At 36.7% G+C, this 18001-nt stretch overlaps 1 protein-coding gene across 1 annotated transcript; it reads right to left on the bottom strand.

Moving 5' to 3' along the window:
- Positions 1–5468: 5468 nt before the first annotated feature.
- LOC106065786 (uncharacterized) lies at positions 5469–17741 on the bottom strand. Its single transcript, XM_056014171.1, has 6 exons — positions 17560–17741; positions 12613–12770; positions 11527–11666; positions 10042–10192; positions 8460–8584; positions 5469–6564 (listed from the first exon to the last, which is right to left on the bottom strand). The coding sequence occupies exons 1-6, from the start codon at positions 17633–17635 to the stop codon at positions 6504–6506; spliced, it is 711 nt and encodes a 236-aa protein (XP_055870146.1). The 5' UTR covers positions 17636–17741; the 3' UTR covers positions 5469–6503.
- Between the last annotated feature and the right edge of the window lie 260 nt (positions 17742–18001).

Below are 18001 nucleotides of genomic sequence, written 5' to 3'. Positions count from 1 at the left end.
CTTGCGTAAAGTGGTCCCGGGTTCAAATCCTGGTGAGTAGTGGGATTATTAATTTCTAGATTCTACAAAAAACGACTATTTTACTCGTAAAAGCGAATGAACGATAGAATTTAAAAAGTGGAATTTTTTATGCCGCCCCAATTCCCCATCCCTACGAAACAAAAAATCTGGTTAATCGAGTTTCTAAAATTCTAATTATAAACCTATAGATCCAGACCAGACTTAGAAGATAGTACTCTAAATAATTCTGAACGTCTATTTAAAGAAAATGGCCTACATGCGGGAATACCCGCTGATCAGTCTGTTCCACTGGCGGATCCAGGGGGGGGGCGGTAGGGGCGATCGCCCCCCCCACTCGGCCGACCCCCCCCCCCGGGGGGGGGGGAGGCGGACGAACTTTAGTATAGGATTCACACAATTTGTATACGAATTTATTACTTATGTTAAAAATATATACAAATTATTTATATTTCAACCTATTTTTAGATTATTTCCCCCCCCCCCTTTCTAGTATGTTGACCGATTTGGTGGGGTCAGGAGGGGGCGATGGTATCAATCCCGCGCCCTCCCTCCCCCCTACACTTTCGAGTGGGGGGGGGGCGGTCCAATTTGTTTGTAGAAATCACAGCTTGCTAACAAAATCAATTACATATCTATATTATTAAAACTTATTATTGATATTTTAACCGATCTTTATGTCGTTCCCTGTTTGCCGATTGGTGTGTGTGTGTGGGGGGGGGGGTGGCGAATACCTCTACTGCCCTTCCCAACTAAACCCTTTGAGTGGGGGGGGGGCGGTCCGTTTTTATGGAGAAATCATAGTTTGTGAACAAAATTAGTTGAATTAATATATACATTTTATATTATGTCGCTCCCTTTCTGGTATATTAGCCGATTCGGTGGGGTGAGGGGGGGGGGGGGCGATTGCATGTACTGCCCTCCCCACTCTAGCCCTCTGAGTGTTGGGGGGGGCGGTCCTATTTTTGTGGAGAATCATAGTTTGTGAACAAAATTAGTTGAATATCTATATAATATAAACTACGTATTGATATGTGACCCATTGTTTATTATGTCGTACCATATTCTAATCTCAAATTGTATCATTAGTAAATTTAAATGAAAGATGGTTGTACCAGTTGGGAGGGGCGATACATGCAATCGCATTTCCCCCATCGGAAAAATCAATACTTTTTCTTTTTGTATTATAGTTAAGAAATTACAAAATTAAAAAAAATCTGTCACTAATATAATTTATATACACTATAAATTAAATTCTTATATCGAGTCGCCCCACCCCTATTCTTTAATGCCAAATGCAATATTTAGCAGAAAATATTAAAGAAGCTAAGATTAATCATTTTCACTCTACCGCCCCTCCCATTTCCAGACAGAGTTTATTTATATAATTTCACATGAATTTATCATAATTATTTTAAGAAAGACTTTGCATTCAAACGAAATTTTTCAGTATAAAAGTCATGATTGAGATGAGTTCTAAGCTCAAATAGTGTTTCCATAGTCGCCTTTTCCCAACCTTTACTCAATCTGATATTTTTCTAGTTAAATAAATTTGGGACTATAACTCACAATTTTCTTAAATACTATTTATCGAATAATTTTTTTTTTCGGCGGCGATCCTCAAAGCAAAAAGCTAAATATGTGGGGTATCCTATCTTTTCAAGGAACAAATCAGTTTTATTTGCAATGTATTATGGGCCTATAAATTTATATTAGAATATTTTTCAAGGTCCTTTTTTAATAGTATGAATAATGAGCTGTAGATGTCAGGAGAATGCGTTTCTGCAGTGAAGAATGCAAGAAAACGCTTTTGGCGTAGGGGCTTCGCCCCGAACTCCTTTGATGAAAATGAGCTGTAGGTGTCAGGAGAATGCGTTTCTGCAGTGAAGAATGCAAGAAAAACTTTTTTGCATCGGGGCTTCGCCCCGAAGTCCATTGATGAATATTGAGCTGTAGATGTCAGGAGAATGCGTTTCTGCAGTGAAGAATGCAAAAAAAAACGCTTTTGGCGTCGGGGCTTCGCCCCGAACTCCATTGGTGAATAATGAGCTGTAGATGTCAGGAGAATGCGTTTCTGCAGTGAAGAATGCAAAAAAAAAACGCTTTTGGAGTCGGGGCTTCGCCCCGAACTCCTTTGATGAATAATGAGCTGTAGATGTCAGGAGAATGCGTTTCTGCAATGAAGAATGCAAGAATACGCTTTTGGCGTCGGGGCTTCGCCCCGAACTCCATTGATGAATAATGAGCTGTAGATGTCAGGAGAATGCGTTTCTGCAGTGAAGAATGCAAGAAAACGCTTTTGGCGTCGGGGCTTCGCCCCGAACTCCATTGATGAATAATGAGCTGTAGATGTCAGGAGAATGCGTTTCTGCAGTGAAGAATGCAAAAAATGCTTTTGGCGTCGGGGCTATGCCCCGAACTCCATTGATGAATAATGAGCTGTAGATGTCAGGAGAATGCGTTTCTGCAGTGAAGAATGCAAGAAAACGCTTTTGGAGTCGGGGCTTCGCCCTGAACTCCATTGATGAATAATGAGCTGTAGATGTCAGGAGAATGCGTTTCTGCAGTGAAGAATGCAAGAAAACGCTTTTGGCGTCGGGGCTTCGCCCCGAACTCCACTGATGAATAATGAGCTGTAGATGTCAGGAGAATACGTTTCTACAGTGAAAAAAGCAAGAAAACACTTTTGTCGTCGGGGCCTTATAGCTCTGCCCCAGTTGTTTTGTTTTTCGCCGAAGGTTGAGAAATGATATATATATATATATATATATATATATATATATATGTGTGTGTGTGTGTGCGCGCGCGCGCGCTGTACGCACGTTTATGCATAGGGTTAGGGTTTACTGGGCGTTAGGGTTAGGGTTTGAAAAAAATTCGCCCCCCCCACTACAAAGTTCTGGATCCGCTAGTGGTCTGTTCAGGATAAAGATTTTCAAGACCAGATTTAATTTTAGAAGCTAATATTTCAAAGCATTATAACGGTAAAATAAAAGTTTTCCCAGTGTGGACACTAAGCTAGTAATTTTTCTTCTAAGATATACATTGAATGTCAAATTTCATGGACATATCGTTAGAGCCGTTTTCGAGATCCGTGTCCAAGTTAAATCATTACCCATGTATTACCAACCTAAAAGGAATTATTTAAAAAAAAAAGCAACTAGTGGATATTATCCTGCGCGCTTTGCTCAGCTCGCTTGTAACACTTGAAAAGGTGGGAATGTTGTCAATATCTTAGTCAATCAAATAATCATAATTTAATTTATAAGAGCCTTAAATTTGGGCTAATGCTGTCTCGGAAAGCAATGGATGCGCTTGAGGAGCAGGAGAGTGAATCATAAATAGCTTTTATTAATTGCGTACTTTATAAATAAATTTTAAAGCTTTTTAGTGGTAAAACAAATTATGAATAAACATGACATGAGACATTATAATAGCAGCACTAAAGATACCAAGGTTACTGAGAGAAGAAGATAAGAAAATATGGCTTACAACTCCATTTATGTTTTATTAGTTTAATTACTGCTACTTCGAAACTATAATTACTGCTACTTCGAAACTATAATTACTGCAACTTCGAAACTATAATTACTGCTACTTCGAAACTATAATTACTGCTACTTCGAAACTATAATCACTGCTACTTCGAAACTATAATTACTGCTACTTCGAAACCATAATTACTTCTACTTCGAAACTATAATCACTGCTACTTCGAAACTATAATTACTGCTACTTCGAAACTATAATTACTCCTACTTCGAAACTAGTCTACGTTATGTATTACAGCCGTCTTGTTGTATTGTTAGAGGGAGAGAGGGGTGCAATTTAAATTGGGGTCTTTGTTTGTCTTTGCAAGAAGCCTCTGGGTGGTAATGCGGGACCAAATGTATGCACTCGTTTGAAAGCTTGATTTTTTTTAAGATCGGGAGGGTTAAAGTGGGTGTTAGATACCTGGTCGCTGCAAGGTAAAAGCACCGGATGGAGGAGGGGGGCAGTTGTTGAGTCCGTCTGGGCCTCCTTATGTTTCGCCATATTTACTTCACCTGCTTCTCTTAATAACCTTGGCACCTTAGTGCTGCTGTTGTTATATGTTACATGCCATGTTTATTCATATATATGTACTTTGCTGTAACATAGTGATCAAAATGTTTTCTTTTAATAATCGTTAGAGAGCCTAACCCCAAAAAGGCCCTTAACTATAACGGCATGCCAGCTTATACTTAATGTGGCTACTGTTAATATAGTTTTCCTTATGCATGATTTTCTATTAGAAGGTTAGGTTATACTGCAATAATGGCAGTGGAATAACGCTGACATAATTCTATTAGCCAATGTTTTAGCAACAAAAATTTAAAAGTAGGATTTCCCGCACAAAACTCGACTGTCGTTACTCTGCTGAGATCTACGAACTTTAGCCATATGAATAAAAAAACATATCAAATTATGTTCGTTTTTTTTTAATTAATGGAACTCATTGTTGATTGTGTAATCAACTGTATGGAAAAGTACAAAAAAGTAAATTTGCTTTTTTAGAATTTGTGATCTATAGGGCAAATGATGTTAAAGGTCATCTGTTACTTTGTCCAATGGTTAACGAGCAGGGTGTCACGTGGCCAGCACATAAAATACAGACGTATGATGACGCCCTAGGCGGTCCTTAGATCAATCTGCGGCCAGCACAACGACCAACTGCCTTTACTTTCACCGACTCAAGTCAGGTCCCCATTAGAGTTGGGTGGACTTAGAGGGCGCCCTAACATCCCGATCATGAAAATCCCTGTCTTCACAAAGATTCGAACCCTGGAGCCCAAGTTCGGAAGCCAAGCGCTAAGGCACTCAACCGACGCGTCCTCAATAAACTGTATGGAAAATGCAAATTAACAAATCTAAAAAAAATAGCTGTATGTTTGTGGTACTTGCTTTGGTCTTACCATCATAGTTGAGGATGAGAGAGAGACTGTGATCCTAGCGACCTGAAGTAAGGTCCGGCAACATTGAGACAGCAGTCCAGAGCGCATACCACACGACCAGGTAGAGGCATTGCGTGTGCTATGTTTATTATCTTAAAAAATACAGACTTTACTTTAAAAAAAAGAAGATGATTACGCTCCTTAGGTCAATCTAGTCATGCGTGTTAATCAATGACTTAATTCTGTCAAGCCGTTGGTTTTCCTGGCTGACTCAGGCCAACCATTTCATGTTCTAATTGCACTAAAGAAGAAGGAAATTTTTACTGATTGTCCTAGAATATAAATCAAGCAATGTACCTTTATGATTTAGATATGTGGTAGCCTCCGCGTCGTCGCGTGTATTAGCAAATAAGATGTTTCTACTTTGTATTATTGGACGTGTAACTTGCATGAGCTTTATACATATGTGAATATGAATATGAATAATTTTTTTTACAACTAAAACATAGTTAATCAAAGTAAAATAACAAAGTGAGGTTTAACTGTATAAAAACCATTTATTTAGGTGTAGAAGTGAACAAGAAATCATAACCAACAACAAAGTAAGTGAAGCTAAAGATGACATTTAGTCCAAAATAATAGTTCTCACAGTTGGCAACGTTCAGACTAAACAGTACAATGTATCGAAATAGTTAGATCATCCATTTCAATCTTTTATGAATGAACTTTAGTCTCTACAACATCTATCAATCTCTCACAAGGGCCGGCCTTAGATAATTGGATACTCTAGTCGGAGTGAATCTGATGTCCCCAAAACAAAAATAAAATATAAACAGAGAAAAAATTTAGTTATTTCTAACAATAACATTGAGGACAAGTTTCACCATTTCTTCTCTGAAATATTTGTATAGGGTCGTGTGCGAGGCTCCCATCAATCGAAGGCCCTAGGAGACCAATCAGCTTGCCTATGCCTAAGGTTGGCCCGGCTCTTATTCATAACATATTGCCTGTTTCTTGGGTATATGTTTCTTGAATAATTTTTTTTTTTAGTTCATTAGGGATCATTTACTGAACAATTGAATGCGATAGGTATAAACAATTTTTGTATAGGTTAAGCGATAAAAACAACTGTTTAACATGGAAAAAATAATTACTAAGATCGACACTGCACCTCAATACACTCCGCTTAAGTGACAAGGGAAGAAAAAATGAAAATATAGGAGTGGATACTGAACTGGTCCTCTAAATCTTATATAGTACAAACGTTACTTCAAAAAAGAAGATGATTACGTCCTACGCGTCATGCATAAATGACATTCAAATCTCTGATAATAGCAAGGCTGACAAAAGATGCTGTCTATCTTATATTTTATCAATTGCTTCTGGTTTGTACAGCTTTACATTAAAGATATTAGAACATAATCAGGACCAGATTTTATGCTGGAAAGTCATGAGGGCTGCAAACGCTGAATGGAACAAAGGAGGAAAACTGACTTTGGCGCTACACACACTGTAAGTATTTATACAAAAATATGTATACGTTATATATCGTTAAGTAAGATGTCATTGTCTTCAGTTACAGGGACATCTGAAGTATCTTTGATTTCCTGTGTAGGATTTTGGTAGCGGGACTCTGTAGACAACAAGAACAAACAATGTTAATACTATGCAATAATGATGGATTAATGATCGTAGAAGCTACAAATAGAATTTAATGATTAATATTAAACGGGATCACGGGACTAGTGGATGGTGAAAACAGAAAGATGGACACTACACAGTACATGAGCCTGCACTTTATCCAGGGATTCGAGGGCTATCCTCATAACGCAATGAAGGAATTAAGAATGTTAAAGTCCTGAGCAGAGCGTTTGGGCAGAATTTTAAAGACTTAAATGAAAATGGAATTATTTATTGCTACGGTAACGAAGCATTGGATCAAATGTCCATTATTTATTCCGAATGTCCATCGCATTATAATATTTGCAAGTGCTACCTCCTTTGAGTTAATAGTTTTTATATTCTTTTTACAAGACACCTGGAGAATGCAATTCTGTAATTAGAATTCATGAAAACTCGCCCCCCCCCCTTTTTTTTTTTCACTTAAATTTTTTTTTGACCAGCGCTCTTCTTAATGTGCACAAAAACAATATGTTCTAGACTCCAGGAAAATGATTTTCTGTAACTGAGACGTGATTAAACAGTTGGCACCGAATCCTGTTGTCGAGTTTCAAAGCTCCCTAAAATCCCATTTTTTGGTTGGGTAGGGAGTAGGAACTTTCTGTTGTTTCACTAATAACTATAGAGCTACATTGGTCATCCAGGGGGCTGAGGGGTTTGCACTGTGGTTTTGTGCCTCCTCATGTGGCTGGTGAGACCTATGTGAGCCCAAATGTACGGCTGCACACTGGCAAGGTTATTCCAGCTGGAGCTAGTGTCATTGGCCTTGCTTTTCTTCTCTGGCGCTGTTCTGCCAGCGCAGTTCTCTTTTCTTCAGCAACCTGTGCGCCAGTTTTCACAGCGAGACGCCATGATGCTCTGTCATGTGCCTCTGTATCCCAGGTGGCTGGATCAATGCTGAACGCCTTCAGAGAAGCTTTGAAACGTTTCATTTGTCCGCCTTGCGAGCGCTTTCCTTCTCTTAATTTGCCATACAGGAGTCGCTTAGGGATGCGGCTGTCTTCCATTCTGAAGACGTGTCCTGCCCATCGCAGCTGGGATTGCATCAAGTTTGTTTGGATGCTTCAGTATCTGGTGTTAGTTCTTGCCATTTGACATTCAGTATTTTTCTTAGACATGTCATGTGGAAGTGGTTCAGTTTCTTTGCTTTGTTTTCAGTACACTGTCCACGTTTCTGAGGCATAGAGCAATGTAGGGAGGATGACAGCTTGATAGATCCCTAGCTTTGTATTTGTGGTGATACCTTGTCTGTTCCAGAGATTTTTAGACAGTCTGCCTTAGGATGCACTGGCTTTGGCGATACGTAGGTCGATTTCATTATCGATCTTTCCGTTTCTGGAGAGTGTGCTGCCAAGATATGTGAATCTGTCCACTGCGTTTATATTATTTACATTTATCTTGATGCTTGGATCCGAGTAGGCTTTCCCTGGAGCAGGCAAATATAAGACAGTCTTTTTTGTGTTAATGTTAAGGCCAAAGTCTGAGCGTGCGCTTGAGAAGTCAATGACGATGCTCTGCAGATCATTTTCAAAGCAAGCATTTTGGGGCACAGGGCTCCTCTACCACCAAAGCGAGAGCCACCATAACCTGCGATATATAGGGACCCACAGTCACAATAAAAAGTGTTTTTAACAGTATGTATATATATGCAAAGAAACAAAAGTACATTAAACAAAAATAAAACCTCCCGGACCCCATTTCTGAAACATGTAACGATTCCAAAGATCCCATGAGCTGGAGGGGGATGATCTAAATTTTTATTCGCCAAGGGGAGGGGGTAGGCAGGTACAAGGTTTGAGAACCTGATGTAATTTATGCTTTCAATAGCTTGCAGAGCTTGCCACTTACTTTTGAGTCTTGGTCAAGACGAAATATTGTCTTTGGTCCTCTGGAGTCGAGGAGAGTTGGCTTACTTCTGTAAAACTGACTTTGATGGTGTCACATGTCAACACAGCGCTGTACACTGGTGGATTCTAAGATCAAAGGAAACAGACTTCTTTAAGTCAACACTTCATCTATTGTGAATATTTTGGTCTCAAATATAGGAAACAAAGGCAAGTTGATGGGACGCAAATATTAGGAGCAAATGCAAGTTGATAGGGCTCAAATATTAGGAGCAAATGCAAGTTGATAGGACTCAAATATTAGGAGCAAATGCAAATTCATTGGACGCAAATATTAGGAGCAAATGCAAATTCATTGGACGCAAATATTAGGAGCAAATGCAAATTCATTGGACGCAAATATTAGGAGCAAATGCAAATTCATTGGACGCAAATGTTAGGAGCAAATGCAAATTCATTGGACGCAAATATTAGGAGCAAATGCAAATTCATTGGACGCAAATATTAGGTGCAAATGCAAATTCATTGGACGCAAATATTAGGAGCAAATGCAAATTCATTGGACGCAAATATTAGGAGCAAATGCAAATTCATTGGACGCAAATATTAGGAGCAAATGCAAGTTGATAGGACGAGGTCACGGTTTTTGTTATTTATAATAAAGTACAATGGACTTGGTGGCTGAGGGACAGAGGGCTTGGCTTTCTAAGTGTCGTGGATGGGAACGCCGATGAAGTTTAAGATTTTGAATTCCTGATATAGTAACTCTAATGGCTACCTAGCATTAATAAGGAAATGTAAATGATTTTGGTTTTTCTGCAGGATCTATGACACCCTAGTTAATGGTCGGCCAGATAAATTTTCAATCATCTGATTTATTGATTCATAGATCACAAGGTCTGAAAGGAATACACTATTTTTATTCTGCAGAAATGTCAACATTTTGTTAATAGGTTGATTTGAGGTTAAAAAAATGGATTTAAAATAGTAAATTATGGCATTTCATATTAAATTAGGGTATAGCATAGTGCTATGCTCCGCTTTATTATCTTTTTCATTTAATATTAAAACATTTTAGAAATAAAAACAAATATAGTTTTCCGAATGTGAATATTACAAACGAAAACTTATTTATATTGTATAGTCATCAACTACTAAAGAACACCATATAATAACTACACTATGTACTGAACTGTACATCAATGTATGTTGTAAACGGCTGCAGGCAGATACCATGCACATGTTAAATTGATAGTATGCTGAAAATTAACTCCCATGTGTGAAAATATAGTGATCTTTTATAAGTTTATTGTTTCGTTTGTAGCCTCAAAACGCACACTAATTTCTTTCAAGTATGTATTTTAATTTATCATTCGTCTGGTAAAAAACATTTTGCATAATTTATGTCATAGGGATTATAAATTTACTGCACTAAACCAATGTCTACTTTCTTTGAACCAAATGTAGCTAAACTTATAATTAACAAACAAAAAAAATAAAAAACTTCTAAAAAGAATCAAACTGAATGCTGGATAAGCCGATACCAAAGCCTTGTTGACAAGATAAAAACATAGCATATTGATTACCTTCCTGTCTTTAGAACAGTATGGCCATGAGACGAAATTAAAAGCCTTATTAAGGGTGGTGGACGGCTGAACAACTCTATCACATTCGTGTGTGTAGTCCAAATCAGTAGGTAATAAGCAACTGAGCTGGGACTTGTCAAAACTTGTGTTCCTGTAGGCATTACAATACATTCACGAAGTGAGAAAAACAAAAAGATCTTCCTTAACTCTTTCTCTCCTAACTGACGATACCAACGTTGATTCCACCAGAATGTGGTAAATAATTACGGAGAGAAAGAGTTAACAATATCTGGGGTTAAGTTTTAGTTTAAAATTGAGATTTATTTTGATTGAAAGGGAATCTAAGAATGTATCACATAATAGAAACTCTGTATGCGCTTCGTAAAAATGTTTCTTATAAACAAAATTGATTTAAAATACTTTGAAATTTATTTCTTAATTTTTTTTATTAAGGACATACGTTGTAGTAAGACATTTTGAAAAATAAATTTGAATAAAATAACACGCTTTCAAGAAGACACTTTGAAATTCTCAAGTTAAACAAACAACTTCAAAAAACAAATACACGCTTTGGAAAAAAAAACACTTCAAAAACATAATTATTGAAATAGCACACTTTGAAATAACATAATAAAAAAAAACACTTTCAACTGACTAACATTGAACTGTCATACTTTTAAATATCATACTTTGAACTGAGTTACCTTGAATTGAGTTACCTCGAACTATCATACTTTGAACTATCATTCTTTTAATAATCATACTTTTAGCTATCATAATTTGAACTGCCAAACTTAAAACTATCATTCTTTGAACCAGGGGCGGACTGGCTATATGGGCATTTGGGCAAATGCCCGGTGGGCCGGTACCCAAATGGGCCGGTAGGGTCACCGAAATGGCCTGATCGAATCCACTATGGCACATTTCAAATTGTTAAAGGTTTTATAATATTCTTGTTATATTATTATTTTTATTTGTATAACAGGCCCTCTGAGCGTCGTGTTTAAAAAAAGTATTCCACAGACATTACAGTGTAATAGTATTTTAATCGAACACATTATCCGAAAATAAAATGCAGAATGTAGACAGTGCTAATAGTAGGCTTCATCTTTTTAGGGCCACATAATTGTTGATTTGAAAAGACGCTATATTGCTTATTAAGATATAGAGTTCACTGTATGCATGCATATCGATACATTATCAAACTTAACAATGATTTTTAAGGACCAATACACCTAGAAATGGATGCCCATCACATGATAAAGAATTTGTGGGCCGAATTTTATAGAAATGCCAGGGCCGATTTTGACACCCAGTCCGCCCCTGCTTAGAACTATCATTCTTTGAACTATACTGCTTTGAACTGCGATATTTTCAACTATCATACTTTGGACTGCCATATTTTAAAAATAATTATGTTAAAAAGTCAACTTATGAGAAAATCATCAGAAAAAATTATAACATATTTCGAACTAAGAAACTTACAAATCAGTAAACCCAGTTGTAAAGTTGTAAGGATAAAAATAGATTGTATTCCCGTTGTCCTGTTCAACAGTGGCGTAGAGACTTCTTCTAACTACAACATTATCAAGGCGTTCCTCGGCGAATAACGTTCCTGCTTTGGGCTGACAAAACAAAAACAGTACTGCATTTTTTTTTTTAAATCTTTAGAATGATTATTCGTGTGTCTCAAACCACAAACCTTAACTACAAAAGCAAAGTAAAAAAACAAATTAAACGAAGCCTATATTAAGAGAACAGCACCGCTCAATCCATGCGCTGTTTCTCAATATTGCAAGGTTTATATCTCCTTTTCTAAATAAAACAAAATAAATTTTATGACTAATCGATTAACTTATCGGTTAATTTTTTTATTCGGTTAATTTTATTGTTGTCATTGACAATTAATAATTGTGCGAAATTTCATGAGACGTGGGGAAAAAATGGTAAAATAATCAACCCTGACAGACAGACAGAGTAATAATCTACAAGCATCGCGGGCCTATTGAAAATCCTATTACATAAGCTTCATAAGATTAAAGACTTCAGTGGCAACATACTTAATACTTTAATACAAAAACGGCAACATTTCAAATACTTCAGCATAGAATGTAGCTTTGAAATTCATTCATAATAATATTTAAATATTTGGCTCAATAGCACACCAGATATAGCATGTAGTCGCCCCCCCCCCCCAAAAAAAAAAAAAAGGTTCAACAGGCTTATACGTTAAAAAAAAATGCATTAATGCCAAGAACGCACACGATAAACAACTCAAGGGTTCTCATAAAGTGCAAGGCGTCCCAACTGTTCAACACTAGCGAGAGTATTGAGACATTGTCCACCTTCAAAAGCTTAGTTGACTTATCTCTAATGTTTAACGTACTTTGCGGTAGCCAATAGTGTCATGTACACATTGGATGGAAATGTTTGTGTATGAAGTAGCACAATGTTTAATGGCGAATACTTCGCAAGTTTACATTAAGAAAAAGGGTGCGGTCTTTCTGACTATAATGGTATGTATTATTGTATTAAAAGCGCTTTTGATAAAATGACTAGATCCAAACTTACCCATTTGAAGATGTCTGTTGTGACTGGATATATATCAAGAGTACTTTTTGTAGGTATGGTCACGTTGCCTACCCTGAACTCAGTTTTGCCGTACCTACCAGCCAGAGTGGCCAGAAAGTTAATGTGATTTAGACTTGGATTCCTGCTCCGCAAACACTCTTTAGAAAAAAAAAAAAGTCATTCAGCAATACTCCAACATTATCACTACAAAACTTCTATTCAAATCGTAATTTCATGCAAGCATCTGGAAAAAGCCTTGACTAGGATTTCGAAAACGGCTCTAACAATTTTCCTATATATTTGACAGTTAATGTAGATCTACATCGTTGGGAAAAGAATTACTAGTTCGTTGACCATACTGGGAAGATTCTAGTTTGACCGTTATAATTTTTTAAAGTATAAAAAGAAGTCTAAATTTTGAAATTTAAATTTGGCTACATAATTAGAATTTTTTTTATCTTGAACGGACTATATGTCTTCGGGCATTACGCGTGTAAACATTATTCATTCAAGAGTTTAATAAGTTCAGGAAAATTTTAGCGCATCGTCTTCTAAATCTAGATCTAAAGGCCTATTATTGGAAGATTGTAAAGTCAAGCAGATCTATACATTTGCTTAACCAGGATTCTTTCTCAAGACTATGTATGGTGACCGAGTGTTGGTAAAGCATTTTATAACTTGGCCGAACATAAGGATTTTCTTGAATTATTCTTTTCGATTTTATGAACAAACTAAACTTTTGTTTACATTTAATGATCCCTACCTCTTTATTTTATATTGTTCGAAGATTATTAGATCCAAACCTAAACTTCCTAAACGGGGTTTAACCCCAATGGCAGTCCCAGTCATACAGCCACGCAGCTCTCTTTAAGACGGCTAATTGTCTAGAGCAGTGATGCCCAAAATACGGCCAGCGGGCCAGATCCGGCCCGCGACATGGTTTCATCCGGCCCGCCAAAACGTCGGTGTATAAAATTAAGTGGTTGAAAAATGTAATTTTTACCTACGTTAATGCTCTAATTTTTTTATCTAATGGGTTTGTACCATGACCTTTAACATTTGTGCGTTTATGAGATGGGACTCTGAATGTAGAATCTACAAGGAAAAGTGAGAGTCCTTTACTTGTTTGCGAAACATTATACAAAGCCAACAAGTAATTGTTCCTTAAAAGTGTGTCTGAACAGCATTTAAACTGCATTCATGATTTGTGCAGCGACTAAAATAGTGTTAAACTACGGGAACTAGCTAGGCATGTTTCTACTTTCTAATAGTTTCAGGTTAATTACATTTCATTTCTGTATCTTGCTGTATCTTTTTGTTGATGTGGCCCGCGACACGAATGTTGGAAATTAAAATGGCCCGCAGGATGAGTAATTTTGGGCGTCACTGGTCTAGAGTATTGGAAATGAATATATAAATGCTTTAGCAAAGTCTAAAAAAAAAAGTTAAAAATATAAGAGTTTAATGGTCTTTAAAAATGTTTTAATTATGAACTTGCGATGACATTCATATTTCTTTTTGACATCAGTTTAAAGAATATGTTTTAGTGAACAAAGCGTTAAACTCAACTTGAATGTAAATTATACTTTTATCGGCTCCCCGAAGGGGAAGAGTTGCTATTAGTTTCGTGTGGTCTTCCTGTCCGTCCGTCCGTCTTGTTTAGATATCAAGAACTAGAAAAGATCTTAAAATATGATATCATGATATTTTTCAAAGTTCTGATGCAACGGGAATTTTTTTCATTTCTGAAAGCGAAACGTTTAATTTTTTAAAATTACCTATTCAAGCAATTTTTTCATAAAAATACCCACTTTTTACAATTGCTCGTTATTAATAATGGAAAACTATTATTAATAGTAGAAAACTATTATTAATAGTAGAAAACTATTGTTAACAGTAGAAAACTATTATTAACAGTAGAAAACTATTATTAACAGTAGAAAACTATTATTAACAGTAGAAAACTATTATTAATAGTAGAAAACTATTATTAATAGTAGAAACCTATTATTAACAGTAGAAAACTATTATTAATAGTAGAAACCTATTATTAACAGTAGAAAACTATTATTAATAGTAGAAAACGCAAGGATATGCCTAGTTAGGGAGGTAGGCTATCAGAATGTTTTTTTCATACTCATGCAAATGGTTTAATTTATATATATATATATTTTTAAACAAAAAAAATTGTTACTAAATTAAGTATTTCTGTCATACTGGCTACTTTTATTTTGAACAAAAATGTTTACTTTTGTTTTAGAAAAGAAGAAATCTATTTAGTGTGCATACAAGTCGGATATAGTTTTAAAAAGCAACAAATACGCAAGTGCAATATACCATTCCGCACATCGTCTTTTCAAAATAACACAGACAGTAAATATTCCCTTTCAAACTGTGGCCCACGGCTAACTAGGGTATCATGAGGTCAGCACGACGACTAACAGCCTTCAATTTTACCCAACTAATGTCTGGTACTGGGTGGACTCATGCACCCTAAAGATCCCAGTCTTCACTGGGATTCGAATTAGGGAACCTCCGGTTCTGATATATGTGCTCTACCACTTAGCCACCTTTCCTTCATATTTAAAGAAAGGGAAATTTTCTTTCTTGAAGTATTGAATTCTTGAACGAGAGATTGGCCCTTTACAAAACAATTAAATCAATTAGATAATCATTCAATAACATTAGTTACGCCAGTTTCACATTGAGCTATATCTTTAAAACAATCATTTAATACGTATGAATATTAACAATGTAGTAATGGTAAGTGATAAATCTCTGTATCCTGTGGTATCATGTCCTTAATTGAGCTATCAATACAACAGTATGGGCAACACATTCAACAAGTGTATGTCTCTTCTTTTTGTATCCACGGAGATAAGAGTTGTAGTTGTTCATAGCTTCTAGTTCAGAGTTGGGAAGCGTGGTCGAGAGGCTAAGTGCGCTTGAACTTGGCTTGTCTTGGCTACCTAGAAAGGGGGCTCGAGGTTCAACACCAGACTCGGGCAGAGTTGTGTTTACTGAGCGCTTAAAGGCAGCACGGAAAACCTAGATACCCCCTCTCCCCCCCCCCCCCAACTGGTCCACAAATGAGATTGAACCAAAGCGCTATAAGCATGAACGTAGCGCTATATAAAAGCTATAATAATAATAGTTTCTGAAATTCTTGCTGAAAATATTCAAACCGGCCTTTTTACCTTCCTGAGCGGGCCACTTCGACGGCCTATTTTGAGTTGTGTTTCCACAAAAACTGTTTTTGCAACCCTTTTGTATTATAGCTTAGACCAGTGATGTTCAACTTCCATCGGCCTGGTGACCATTTCTATTTGTGACACTCGTGTCGCGGACCATATCAAAGAAAAGAAAAAAGAAATTTACAAATGTTCTGATAACTCTTGCTGCCAGTCCGCTGTGACATCCAACCACTTTCAGCTTTTTTTTCAAAGTTTTGCATTCCGAGCTTACTTTTGTTTTCTTCGGATTTTCCCCATTTCCTTATTGTGCACAAAGTGAACGGTACAGCACCACTTGCGTTGATACCAAAAGACGATGCGAAAGAATGCAAAAATGATGCCCTGAGTTATACACACAAGACGCCACGTGCAAGGCTAGCTCAAGACAGCAACGCACATATCAAAGAATTAAAAGTAACAGAAGATTCATGTCGCCTAAAAATGAAAACATAAATTTATTTTTCTTACGCAAACAACAAATAAAATGGGTATTAGAATAGCAAAGTATAAAATCTACGGAAGAAAGAGTGAGAGTCCTAACATAGTGAAACATATAGTTTCAACCTTTAGTGTATGTGTGTGGTTTTCTACATTGCTTTCTAATATTCGGGCGGGCCGAATAACACCAGGTCGTGGTCGGATATGGCCCGCGGGCCATATTTTGGGCATCACTGGCCTAGAAAATTAAATATAAATACCTTACGATAGTTGATTTGTTTCTAGAATAGTATAATGTTTAAATTCAAATATCGAAGACATTGAAGATTTTCGCGATAAACTCAACAATGTCAAAGCCGAGATTAAGTTTCAAAGTTACCAACTAAAATGGAGAAAAACTAAATGAGCTTTAACTGGACTAGCTTTAACTGGAAGATCTTTAACTGGAAGATCTTTAACTGGACCAGCTTTAACTGGAAGATCTTTAACTGGACTAGCTTTAACTGGACTAGCTTTAACTGGAAGATCTTTAACTGGAAGAGCTTTAACTGGAAGATCTTTAACTGTTCCAGATCTTTAACTGGACTAGCCTTAACTGGAAGATCTTTAACTGGAAGATCTTTAACTGGACTAGCCTTAACTGGAAGATCTTTAACTGGAAGATCTTTAACTGGACTAGCCTTAACTGGAAGATCTTTAACTGGAAGATCTTTAACTGGAAGATCTTTAACTGAACTAGCTTTAACTGGAAGATCTTTAACTGGAAGATCTTTAACTGGACTAGCTTTAACTGGAAGATCTTTAACTGCTTTAACTGGAAGATCTTTAACTGGACTAGTTTTAACTGGAAGATCTTTAACTGGACTAGCTTTAACTGGAGATCTTTAACTGGAGATCTTTAACTGGACTAGTTTTAACTGGAAGATCTTTAACTGGACTAGCTTTAACTGGAAGAGCTTTAACTGGAAGAGCTTAGAAAATCTTATTCTACAGAGCTAAAAAACTAGTGCACGAAAAAAAAAAAGCTTTTCAATGCCATATTACAGCATACACCTAATAGACCAAAAAAGCTAGCTGTTTCTAATTTTCTCCTCAAAAAGTACAATCCTATGATAGATTTTAACACGTTTTTAATACTTTTTAATAATTTTAATTCTTTTGCTTTAAAGTCGATTGTAGGGAACAATGAATTAATAATAGAAAATGTTGTATAGATTAAGCGATTTTCGTCCATAATTTGTACATGAGGCACAGTGTTTTGAGTTCATTGATTTACCTGGGTATCTGTTGTGTTGTATTGTGCAAGTAAAACACATAGCCAGCACGACGATGCAGGCGAATGTCTTCATCATTAAATCCTATAAAGACCAAACAATTAAGTCCAGTAGGCCCACTTGGTCAGAGAAGAACGGCCTCTTCCAGAGCGAGCTAGATCCAAGTGATATTGCAGACGACACTCGTGTTCCTTTATACATTTCATAGCAGGCGTGAATCAATAGCAGACGTAGGTGCCAACCTATTTAAATTTCTTTATACAGATCCAAATACACGTTAGCCTTTTTTACTTGAGGTTGGTATTGGTGATACCACAGTGCTTGGGGGGGGGGGGGGTTGCAAGGTGGTGGTTGGGGGGGGGGGGGAGACGACACAAGAAAGGTGTTCTCCAATCCTTCTCCACTTTTTTAAAATGTAAAAAAACGATTTAAATTTTGTGACAA

The sequence above is a fragment of the Biomphalaria glabrata genome, chromosome 16 (genome assembly GCF_947242115.1).
Source record: "Biomphalaria glabrata chromosome 16, xgBioGlab47.1, whole genome shotgun sequence".
Taxonomy (NCBI): Eukaryota; Metazoa; Mollusca; class Gastropoda; family Planorbidae; genus Biomphalaria; species Biomphalaria glabrata.
Note: the sequence above shows the minus strand (reverse complement) of the source record. Positions and strands in the feature narration are given on the sequence as shown.